The 12,550-nt window shown below is 50.2% G+C and overlaps 1 protein-coding gene across 2 annotated transcripts in view; it reads right to left on the minus strand.

The window, feature by feature from the left end:
• Positions 1 to 807: 807 nt before the first annotated feature.
• Positions 808 to 12,550, minus strand: part of RHBDL3 (rhomboid like 3) — a 55,524-nt gene continuing 43,781 nt past the window's right edge. For both annotated transcript variants that reach the window (XM_070772702.1, XM_070772701.1), the window contains 2 exons: positions 8,408 to 8,468; positions 808 to 4,662 (listed from right to left, as the gene is read on the minus strand). In XM_070772702.1, the coding sequence (XP_070628803.1) occupies positions 4,391 to 4,662; positions 8,408 to 8,468 (333 nt within the window). In that variant the 3' untranslated portion in view covers positions 808 to 4,390. The remainder of the gene's footprint in view (positions 4,663 to 8,407; positions 8,469 to 12,550) is intronic.

Consider the following 12,550-nt stretch of genomic DNA (forward strand, 5'->3'; position numbering starts at 1 on the left):
ACTGGTGAGAATGGTTTCTCAGGCTTCACCCACTCAAAGCCCACTTGATTATTAAACATACCAAGCACCAGACTACCTTTAACATTTGCTCTCCTCTTATTTTTCCCCTTCTGTAAGTGAACTGTCCATGCTCTTTTACCCCAAGGACATTCCTATTTCTTTTTTAGGATCAGGGTGCTGACAGCCCCTAGAAAGACCTAGGGACTTGCCAGGTGGTCCAGCGGTTAAGACTCCATGCTCCCAATGCAGAGGGTATGGGTTCAATCCCTAGTCAGGGAACTAAGATCCTGCATGACAAGAAAGAAAAGACCTAAAGACTAGGCTATTGGGGTAATGAAGGAAGTATCTAGGATATTTTGAAGAAGACTCATCCAATAATAATAGAATATTAAGCTCTCTCTGGGGTACAGTGTAAGAGTGGAAGGGGAAGGCCAGGCACCCACCAGGACAGCTGGCACAGAGGTTCATGACCTGAAACCCTAGATGAGTTTCCTTATTCATAGCCCTTTCCCTCTAAATTATACATAGAATTGTCTATCTGTGCATTTTTATGGGAAGAATAATCATAGCTTCCATCAACCACTCAAAAGAACTGTATTCAAGAAAGGCTAAGAACTACCAAGCCGGAAAGACCAGTGCTGAGCACGGATGCCCCATCCGTACAGCATACATCACAGACCCACCCCCACTGTTGGCCACCCTCTCTGCCTCCCCAACCCTAACCCAGACCGAGATGAAACAGGCTCCAATGCCAGCCCTTCCCGAGTAACTGGTGAAACTGGTGAGAATAACTGTATAACCAATGACTTAAAGAAAAAAAAATCTTTAATGGAATCTGTGCTCAAATAATATGTTACAACAAAAATATACAGAATGTACACGATACAAAAATATTTAGAAACAAACACTGCAGCTTGTGGTTTTTTTTTTTTTCCACCTACTCCAGTCCTGGGGGCAGGGAGACAGGTGTTGGGCTGGGCAGTTTTTTAAGGCAGAGGAATATTGGAGCTTTCCGGCCAGCACTGGGAACATGAATGATGCCAGGAAAGGGTTTTCCACTGCACCTGGGAATCAGCATTATTTGCAAACGAAACTGGACACTGCAGGGAGATCCAGGCTTGGTGAGCATGGACTCCCCTAATCCTCTGGGCAAGAATGGTTCTCATGGAAATTGAGAACCCTGTGAGCTGGCAAAAGCGTCTCATCCAGGAGCTTTTCCTAATTAAAAAACTAATGATGAGTGGTGTCACTAAAATGAAATTTCTCCTTGGAAGGTCGTTTTCCTTTCCCGAGTTTCTGTGATTCCTCTTCCATGTAAGGAGAGGGTGAGTCTGGGGCTGCTGTTAGGGGAACCTTCAGTTTTCAGCCTCTGAAGCCTGTGGATAAAAGGCTGACTGGCTTCCACAGCCTGAAGATTCTCTCCACCCTCTGCTTCTCAGCACCCGGTCAGGTGGCCATACTGGATGAGGAGGGAATGTGGGAACAGAGGGACCTGCCCGGGAGGAAGCCAGACCCCCAGAAGTAAACCTTACCGGACAGCTGTCTGCCGGCCCTGGGCTGGAGATCTGGAGCGTCTGAAGTGACTCCTGCCACCACTGCGTGGTCCTGCTTGGACGTGGTGGTCGGGAGAGGCGGCGGAGGTGGGCGTTGAGCACAACAAAGAACTTCGAGGTTGCTTGTGGACCAGGAGCAGCTGGGGCCGGCGGTGCGGGGTGTAGAGAAGGAGCCCTTAGTGTATCCCAGGCCTCGCAGGGCAAGACTCCACACCTCTGCCTTATGCAGTCCTCAGTAACAAGCTTCCATCTAAGCCCTGAAGGAACTGGGTGCTTCCCTGATGGGCTTTCTAGACTCTTCCAGTTCACAGTCTTCCCACGTCTGAGAGCAGAAGCCCCCCGCTCCAGACCACACCAGATAAAGGTAGAAGTGTCTCCACTTCCTCCACCACATCCCAGAGTGCTCAGGTGCCAGGACAGAGGCGATGCCCTGCCTCCCAGCAGAGCACAAGCAGCCTCTGTCGCTCCCAGAAGGGACAGCATCACTCAGGGTTAGCAGGGGTGGCAGTCCACAGCGGAGCCCCTCCCACCCCCATCTTTGCCCACGTCTTCTTGGCCTCCTTTCCAGCTCAGAGTCTCCTCTCCTAAGAAGCTCACTCTTTCAACCACACCTGGCCCTCAGGAGGGTGGAGGATGGCTGGCAGGGACAGACTGGCACGGCTCAGCCAAACACCCGGGGCCATCCTGCCAGGGTGTCCTTAGCACAGCATTGACACAAGTGCAGCATGACCTCGGGAGCCCTATGTGGGGACCAGAACAATCTATCGTTGGGCCAAGACAGGGAAGGGCTTGGCATAGCCCGGGGGTGAGTAGGGGTGTAGTGGGGTAGGAAGACCCTGCCCATTTATGGGTGATCACAGTGGCCCAAGACCCGTGAATACCTGGCCTGGCTGACTCTGGACCTTAGCATATGTAAGGGCTCTGACAGGCTTGTGGCGGCCCCATTCCTGCAGGAACACAGCCCTCTGGGTTGTCAGTGTAGGGAGTTCCCAGGGCAGCATAAAGAGACACAGTTCATCAAAGGCCATCCTCCCCACACCCTCCCCACGGGGTGGGCACCAGCTCCTGCAGGGGATTGTTGCCTCAGCCCTGTTCTGCCACTTGTTTTGGGGTGGGGGCGCAGATTTGACCATCTCCATGTGTCCTCCCGGCTCTGAGCATCCATGGGCTGTCCTCCTTGCCTGCGATATTCCCTCAAGCACCCACTAATTCTTCTCCAGGAGCAGTTTCCTGTCTGAATTGGAATCCCTGTGCCCCCAACTTCAAAAGGCCCCAACATTCCTGCTCCAGCCTTTCCTGCACCCCCAAAGCTCCCTCCCTCCTAAGGGAGACACAACAGAATCTTTTCAGACAGGAAGGCTCCTCTAGACAGGAGTCAGAGCAGAACGTGGCAAAGGGGAGGGAAACCTCAGCATCCTCAAGGTCCCTGGAAGGGCGGAGGTCTCCCTCCACCACAGCATGTCTCCCACTGGTCAGGGAGTCTCAGGGAGGCACCAGAGAGGAACGGGGATGGGGAAGAAGGGGGTGGGAGTTTCCTATCTCTCAGTGTCCCCTTCCTCTCAGGCGGACTCCCCCACAGCCCCTGCCCTCTGCAGGTTTCCTCTGCAGCCTCCAGCTGGCCTCACATCATCTTTCCCATCACATGTGCATCTGCCCACCAAACCATATATGTGCACACACACACATGCACACACACACACGTACACGTGTACCAGAACATTGGCTCTGTAAGCAGAGGACAGGCACACTGGGGGCTGTGGGCAGTGGAAGGGGAGGAAAAGACCCTGAACAAAAGGGGTTGGATGTCCAGACACTGGTGTGAGACGTCAGCACCCGGGAGAAGTCCGAAGCTGATACCCTTCCCTTCCCCACTGGCACTGGGGGTGGGGAGGGCAAGGGTGGGGTGGAGGGGAGTGAAAGTGAAAGTTGCTCAGTCCTGTTCGACTCTTTGTGATCCCACGGACTGTAGCCCACCAGGCTCCCCTGTCCATGGGATTCTCCAGGCAAGAATACTGGAGTAGGTAGCCATTCCTTTCTCCAGGGGATCTTCCCGACCCAGGGATCGAACCTGGGTCTCCCGCACAGGAGGCAGATTCTTTATCACCCAAGCCACTAGGGAAGCCCTGAACAAAGTTATTGCCTCCCTCTCAGGCTCCTCTCACAGGTACCCCGAGGGCAAGGGAGCAGGGAAGGGGGAGCCTGGAGCTATAGGATCTCCCTCTGCGCTCTCCAGGCCTGAGAGAGAGCCCCACTGGTGGGCACCCCAGTGCCCACCAACAGGCATGGGAGGGCGTCTTGGGTCCCCCCAGCCGAGACCAAAGTTGACCATCCTCCACCACCAGGCCCCCTTCCACTCCAGAGCTCCATAACAATAGCTATGGAGGGAACACATCCTGGCCCCATAGTGACCTCTGGGCTGGACACGGCCTGCCTGGCTACTGGATGACTAGAAGCCGAGGGCCTTCCTTACACTCTTAGGCACCTCTGGGTGGCGGATGAAGGAGAAGGCTGCTACCCAGTCTGTGTCCCTGAACACATGGGACATGCCCAGCCCGAGGGGGACAGCCACTCTCACGTCACCCCAGGCCTTCGCCCTGGCCCGAGGTCCTCAGAACAATCTAGAAAAACTACAGAAGCCACATCCAATTCCTCCAACGGGTGCCTTCAGAAAAAGGCCTCCACTGTCTGTTCAGATCTGAACACAAATGTTACAGCAGCCCAGCATCTCTTGTCCTCTCCTCTCTGGCCTCACTGAGCTGGTGATGAGAAAAAGAATACGGCTGCTCCTGGCTGATGCTGCTTCTCCCTCCTCTCCTGGACCACGGTCCTTCAGGCCTTTAGGGGGGCGGCGGCAGCTTCAAGTCCAGCAGGGTGTAGGCAAAGATGTTCCAGAAGACAGCGAACAGCACGAAGACGGTGTACATGGCCACAAAAATCCACCACAGCGACTGGTCTTGCAGCCTCTGCTCGTAGTTCCTCAGGACCACCACACCCAGGGTGATGCCCACAGCCACGCCACCCAAGTGCGCCACGAAGCTCGGGTGAGGGCAGGGAGGGTAAGCTGACGGGTGGAAGCGCAGCCACACGGCCCGTCCAAACTCCATGCTCACTGCAAGGGGAGGAAGCACAGACAGGTCACCAGAGGGCACGGGGCGGGAGCTGAACGAGAGGTCTTGCACTCCAGCCAGCCACCCAGTCATCCAGCCACTAATTCTTTCACTACCCAACAGGCCAGGCAGGGTTTGCTGTGTGCACTGGACATACAATCATGAAGACGGCAGACACTACTGTTCTCCCAGGGCTTACAGAATCTGGCGACCAACCAGCATATAATTACATAGTAAGATAATCCGGTAAAAGGCCAGAATACTGGAGTGGGTAGCCTTTCCCTTCTCCAGCGGATCTTCCCAACCCAGGAATCCAACTGGGGTCTCCTACATTGCAGGCGGATGCTTTACCAACTGAGCTATCAGGGAAGCCCAAAAGAAACCCTATGGGAAGAAAAAAATAGGTGATTTAAAATCAAGGCTGTGTTTCAGGAAGGGGATTGTTCAGTTTGGAGAATCAGGCCAAATCTTCCCACAGGAGGGACACTTGCATATCAAGAGAAGACTCAGAACTTCCTGGTGGTCCACGGGTCAAAACTTCACCTTTCAAGGCAGGGAGTTAACAGCCCACAGGTCTCGTGGCCAAAAATTCAAAAATACAAAATACTGTAACAAATTCAATAAAGACTTTAGAAATAGTCCGTATCAAGAAAAAAATCTTAAAAAGAGAGAGAAGACCTTAAGAAGAGCGCTTCAGGCCGAGGGGACAGCTCTGTGCAGAAGCCCAAAGGGCCTGCACCCCTGCAGTCATGAGTGCTGGAGGCTCAGTCTCCCCATCTGTATAGTCTCAGACTCTACATACCAGGCTACACTGCTGGGACATCAATAAGAATCTCATTATGTGTAAGACCTTTACAGTCTACTAAGTGTCTTCATGTACTAGCTCTAAACCCTGGAGAACCCTCAGAACTGGTGCTTTTGTGGTTGAAAGGAAGCGATGAAGGGAGAGAAGGGCAAAGAAGGAACGGAAATAAATAATCTCAACAAAGTGTTAGAATGTCAGAACCTAAAATGCCCCCATCTTGCTCTCCAATCCATCCTTCTTGTGCAAACTCAGCTTGGCCAATTCAACGGGGATGTGCTCTCTTGAAGGGTTAAGTGCCATTTTATTACCTATCACCCAAAGAAGCTTGTTAGGTTACCATTTAATTAACCAGGGTGCCTCTCTCCACCCTAACCACCCCAGAGATGCCAGCACCTCCAAGGATGTTCATTCCCCGGGGAATTGCCTAAGCTTCCAGGCCTGAGCCCTGCAACCCCAGGGATGGCCAATAGATGGCAGAAAAGGAGTGGCAAGGGACACACATCCTTACCTCCTCCTGCCTCCCCGGGTGCCAAGGCATCTTCCTGCCCTTTCCCTTGCAGGCCCTGCAGTCCACAAGGGAGGTTGGAGTGACATTGGTCTCAGTTCCAAAATTGCATTTTAGTTTTTATAATGCTTGTAGTTAGATTATTTTATTTAAAAAATTTTTTTATGTGGACCATTTTTTAAAGTCTTTATTGAATTTGTTACAATTCTGTTTTATGTTCTGTTTTTTCTTTTTTTTTTTTTTTGCCAGGAGACATGTAGGATCTTAGCTCCCCAACCAGGGATCTAACCTGCAGCCCCTGCACTGGAAGGAGAAGTCTTAACCACTGGTCCACCAGGGAAGTCCCCAGGTTGTATTCTTTTAAACTGTAAGACTCATGACTCTGCTCCCTTTCTTACAAACAGACAAATTCAGGCTGAGCAGATGAGGAAGCTATGCTCCCCCTAGCTCCTAGCCCACTGCCTCCCATAGCCTCTCCCAACCCCCTGCCGCCCCCAGACCCTGATTCAAAGATTCTGTGAGTTTTAGAGCTGGAAGGTCCTTTCCGGGATTAGAAATCCTCCAACGCCATCCAGGAAACAGAGATCAGAGGATCCTGAAAGCCATGGGGTACAAAGGATGTGGAAGTGGATTTAAATGGAGCCCACCTGGGCCCCTTATCCGTTCCATTTCTGTTCTGGCTCAGTTTTTCCTCTTCCCCGCAAACCAAGTGGCTGACCCAGACAGAGATAGTCCCGGAGCTCCTGCCCAGCCTGGCAAAAGTGCAGGGCATTAGAGACGGCAGAGGCTCACTCTGAATTCTGCCTCTACCACCTGTAGGGGGGTGACCTTCATGTTCTGAGCCTGTAAATTGAGCCTAAAAACAATCCGCTCTTCATAGCGGGGACTATTCTTCTGGGGACTGAATGAGAGTTTGTGTGTCCCTCTTCTCTATTCTGTTCAGACTCATCTCTTTCCATCTCAGAATGAGCCTCTTGGCCTCTGGTCTTATCCCCTGCACATACCTCCCCCTCCACACTGCAATCTGATGAGTCACTGAAAACTCAAAATTGTAAACATCTCCCTCATTTAAAGCCCCTCACTGGCCTCCTAGTGCATCCGGGGATGAAGCCCAGTTTTTCTCTTTGCATTTAAATCCCTCCAAGGTCTGACTCCAGTGATCTCTTACACAATCACACACAGTCCTAAACGTCATGGGTCAGTTTTGTTAACCAACTTGCCAGCCATTACCCTTCACTCTTCTGCATCTTTGTTTCTGCGGCACCTGAAGTGGCCTCTTGCATCCTGTCTACCTGGTGAACACCTGTCTTGTCTTTCACACTCAAAATGTCCTTTGCGGGTAGATTGGCTTCTCTCAACGAAGGCCCTCATCACACCTGTTCACAAGGGTTCGTGGATTAGCTATAGCTCGTGAGCCTGCTAAACTGCAAGTTTTAGAGTGTGTGTATGTGTGTGTGTGCACGCCCATGTGAGCTTGCCCATATGTGCCTTTTTCTGGAAAGTAATCCTCAGTTTCCAGTAGGAGATCTCAAAGGATCGACTCCGTGACCCAAAAGGTTAAGAAATTACTTCTCTCACAAGGAAAAAAATTTTTTTTTCAATTTCTTTAATTCTGCATCTATACGAGATGACGGATGTTTGCTAAGCTGATGGTACTAACCATTTCGTGATGTATATAAGTCAAATCATCAGGCTGTACACCTGTAACTCATGCAGGGCCATGTGTCAATTTTATCTCAATAAAACTGGAAGGAAAAACATTTTTAAATAAAAATATTGAAACCAGAATTTTTTTTAAACCAAAAGGAATAAAAGCCCCCAAAGGTTATTCTTCTTGATCTGACCACTGAGCTACAGCCTTATCCCATGTGGACTCTCCTCTCTATGTGGACTCTCCTCTCTATGTGGACTCTCCTCTCTATGTGGACTCTCCTCTCTATGTGGACTCTCCTCTCTACGTGGACTCTCCTCACTCTCTACGTGGACTCTCCTCTCTATGTGGACTCTCCTCTCTATGTGGACTCTCCTCTCTACGTGGACTCTCCTCTCTATGTGGACTCTCCTCTCTACGTGGACTCTCCTCTCTACGTGGACTCTCCTCTCTACGTGGACTCTCCTCTCTATGTGGATTCTCCTCTCTATGTGGACTCTCCTCTCTATGTGGACTCTCCTCTCTACGTGGACTCTCCTCTCTACGTGGACTCTCCTCTCTATGTGGACTCTCCTCTCTGCACAGTCTATGTCTGTGAAAAGTAGAGGTCAGGGAGCAGCACTGGAGGTCAGACCCTCCTGTAACCCCCACTTCTTTGCACATTGTGAACATGTCTCCCTTCTCTTTTTGACCACAAGTCCCTAAAGAGCAGGGACTGTGCCATCTCTACATCCCCCAGGACTGGTACAGGGCCCCCCTTCCCCAGCCAGCCCTATCAGAACTTACTACAGATCAAGGCCACAGCCATCCGCAGCAGCTTGAACTGACACTTCATGCCTGACCAGTTCTAGGAAAAAAAAAAAAAGAGAGAGAGTTTCATTAGTTTCAGATCAGACCACTTCTCTGCAGAGGTAGCCAGCCTAGGAAAAGCTGACATTTAAAAAAGTCATCTCTGGGAATTCCCTGGTGGTTCAGTGTTTAGGATTCCGCACTTTCACAGCCAAGGGCTTGGGTTTGTTCCCTGATCGGGAAACTAAGATCCCACAAGCTGTAGAGTGAGGCCAAAAATAAATTTAAAAATAAAATTAGTGGGGTTTTCCTGGTGGCCCAGTGGTTAAGACTCCATGCTCTCAATGCAGGGGGCCAGCGTTCACCCCCTGCTCAGGGAACTAGATCCCGCATGGTACAACTAAGAGTCTGCATGCCACAATTAAAGATCCTATATGCTTCAACTAAGACCTGGCACAGTCAAATAAATAAATGTAAAAATAAATAGTTTTAAAAATTAAAAAAAGAAAATTTGTAAACAAAGGAAAGGCTAAAAGAGTTGGAGTACAATAAAAATAAAGATGGAGTTTAAAAAGAAATCATCTCTATTAAATCCTGAATGAAGTGATTGTGGCGCAGTCCCAGATCGCACCAGCACAGCCTGGAGATTTTAGGGGTTGGTACTGTCATAAAAGCTCTGGAGCTGCACCAACATAGGAAGAGAATCTAGATCCTGGGAGACACGAGTCCCTGTCTCCACGACACAGATAGATATCTGAATGTTGCCCCAGCTGCTAGGTCTCATGGTTACAAAGCGATGCAGGCCAGCAAAGCAAGCCAAGTCAAAACAGAACCATCAGGACGATAGGAGAACTCAAAATCCTGCATTCGAGAAACAAATGAAGAGAAGATCTGGGGGAGGTCAAGTTCACTGTGGTCAGCTATCAAGTGAGTCAACATAAGCAAAAGGTATATTTAGTGTAACCTATAAGCAGAGACAATGGATAAAACTTCAGAGACAGACTTTTCTTTTTAAGCTCAGGATACGCTTCCATTTCTAATCAGCTGAGCTGTCCAAAGATGGAATGATCCATGGGATGGTGAGTTTCCCATCACAGAGGGGTCCACATGGGGGCTTCGCATCACTCAGAGCGGGTGCTTGAGAGAATCAAGCATTGGAAGCGGGGTGGGCCAGATGGCCTTCAGACAAATCCCTCTTTCCCCTGAGAATCTCTGAACACTCTGAACCTCCAAAGCAGATAATCAGAGCACAATTATTCACCTTACAAAAGGACTGTTCACTTTACAAAAGACTTCGCCACAGGGCTCCTTTGAGGGCCACTCCTGCAGTGCTTTCAAAGCTCCCTTCCATTTACCCAGAAGCAGAAAGGAGCCCGGAATCTCCCTGGAAAACATCAGTCTTGGGGGAGGAGGCAAGTGGGGATGCCCCGGCTTCTGTTTCCTCCCACCCACCTCCCCCTGCCTTTGCTCCCTGGCCCAGGCCCAGCTCAAGGGCACATCTTGAACTCCTCTGAAATAGGGGGACCCATGCATGAAATCTGACGGGGCTCCTGAACACTGGCACGGACAGCAATGTCTATGGAAGCTTCAGTGGACCGAATGGAATGGAGGGACGCTGTCCCAAAGACAGAAATCCTGCCACATTCAGCTCTCTGCCCTTTGCCTCCCTCTTCCCCATTATTCCTCAATGATCAGCATGTCCTTCCTCACAAAAAGCTAAGTGAGGGTCTTCCCTGGTAGTCCAGTGGCTAAGACTCTGAGCTCCCAATGTAGGTGGCCCATGTTTGATCCCTAGTCAGGGAACTAGATCCCACGTGCCACAACTAAAGATCCCACATGCTGCAACCAAAAAAAAAAGGGGGGGAGGTGAGCGATACACGGTCCCTCTTCAGGTGGGAAAGTCTGATCTCTGCTTGCTGACATGTTCTGTACTAAGAAGCAGATGGCAGGACAACGTTGTCCCCTGCTGGGGTTTGCCCACAGGGGACTCTTGCTGGGGGCAGGGAACAGAACAGGAGTTGGTGCCTTCCATTGGATCTGGCAACCCAGTCCGAGCTGGCTCAGTTGGCTGAAGTCGGGTAGGCCCTCAGCTCCTCTCCATGAGGAAGCCTTAGGATGGGAGGGACCTTGGGAGTCACCTGGTGGGCCATCTCCTCCCAAAGGGACACCCCTGCCAAGAAGCCCCCGTGACGGGGAGCTCCCCAGCTCCTGGGGCAGCCCCAGGAAGGGGTTACAATCACAGAAAATTTCTTCCTGCCATTGTCCAGCCAGGCTTTACCTCCCTGTGATGTCCACCCACGGCTCTTCATTCTCTCTTAAAAGTGACACCCACATTCACAGCAGTGTAATTCACAACAGCCAAAAAAGTGGAAGCAAATCAAGGGTCCAAGGAGAGATGAACAGAGAAATAGAAGGTGGGCTAGCCACACAGTGGAATATTACTCAGCCTTCAAAAGGAAAGATGTTAAGACTCATCCCAAAGTGGAATCAACCTTAAAGATATTATGCTGCTAAGTGAAATAATCCACTCCCAAAAAGACAAAGAGCATTTGATTCCACTTATAGGAGGTACAGAGGAGTCCAGGAGGTGGGGGGGAGAGGAATGGAAGTTGTTGTTAAAAGGGTATAGAGTTTTAGTTCTGCAAAATGGAAAGAGTTCTGTAGATAGATGGTGATTCGTCTCGTACTATGATATGAATGTACTGAACACTCTTAAAAAAAAAAGTGACATGGAACACTTCTAATATCCCTTTTCCTCATAAAAGCTCTCTGGATATTTTACCTCATGTCTCTTTCCCTGAGTTCTGACTGATACTATGGGGCAAAGTAAGTTTAGAATGTATTGGTCACGCTCTCCTTCAGCTGAGGTCCTCACCCCTCTGGGTCCAACCTGGGATTTGCCTTAAAAAGTACCGTCTGTATTTTTGGTCTGGCAAGATCACCCTGGGATGACTCAGAATTCCTTTTTCCTAGGGTCCTTGTTTATAAATTTGAGGTAATAGTACGTATCTCATAGCCCACCTCATTGTTACGAAGGTGAAATGAATTAATATGTGTAAAGAACACAGACTGGAACACAGTAAGAGTCATCCATCTAAATGTCTGATAGTATCTAGACCTGCGGCAAAGATAGTGAGCTTGCCTTGCAGAACGGTTTTAAAACTTCAGAATCTCTGCGAAGTGAAATAAGTCAGAGAAAGACCAATACTGGATGATATCATTTACACGTGGCATCTAAAAAATACAACAAACTAGTGAATAGAACCGGAGAAGGCGATGGCACCCCACTCCAGCACTCTTGCCTGGAAAATCCCATGGACGGAGGGGCCTGGTAGGCTGCAGTCCATGGGGTCACTGAGAGTCGGACACGACTGAGCGACTTCACTTTCACTTTTCACTTTCATGCATTGGAGAAGGAAATGGCAACCCACTCCAGTGTTCTTGCCTGGAGAATCCCAGGGACGGGGGAGCCTGCTGGGCTGCCGTCTCTGGGGTGGCACAGAGTCGGACACGACTGAAGTGACTTAGCAGCAGTAGCAGCAGTGAATAGAACATAAGAGAAGTAGACTCACAGATACAGAAAACAAACTAGTGTAACCAGTGCAAGGGGCAAGATTGGGGTAGGAGACCGTAAGGTGCAAACGACTGGGGGTAAGAGAGGCTCAGGGATGATTTGTTTCACACAGGCAATACAGGCAATATTTTGTAATAACTGTAAGTGCAAAGTAACCTTTTAAAATTGTACAAAAATGGACTTCCCAGTGGTTAAGGAGTGTGCAAGTCACATCTGTGTGCTGAGTCAAGTCTGACTCTGCAACTCCATGGACGCTCACCCACCAGGCTCCTCTGTCCATGGGATTCTCCAGGCAAGAATACTAGAGTGGGCTGCCACTCCCACAGGCAGGGAGTCCATCTGACTCCAGGAGCCTCCTCCAGGGGATCATCCCAACCCAGGGATTGAAACTGCATCTCTTGCACTGGCAGGCAGATTCTTTACCACTGCACAACCTGGAAGCCAGGGGTTAAGAATTCTCCTGCCAACGCAGTGGACAAGAGCTCGATCCCTGGGTTGGGAAGATCCCGCATGGTACGGGGAAACTAAGCCCGTGTGCCGTAACTACTGAAGCCCATGGCCCTAAA

Source organism: Bos indicus, chromosome 19 (genome assembly GCF_029378745.1).
Source record: "Bos indicus isolate NIAB-ARS_2022 breed Sahiwal x Tharparkar chromosome 19, NIAB-ARS_B.indTharparkar_mat_pri_1.0, whole genome shotgun sequence".
Lineage (NCBI taxonomy): Eukaryota > Metazoa > Chordata > Mammalia > Artiodactyla > Bovidae > Bos > Bos indicus.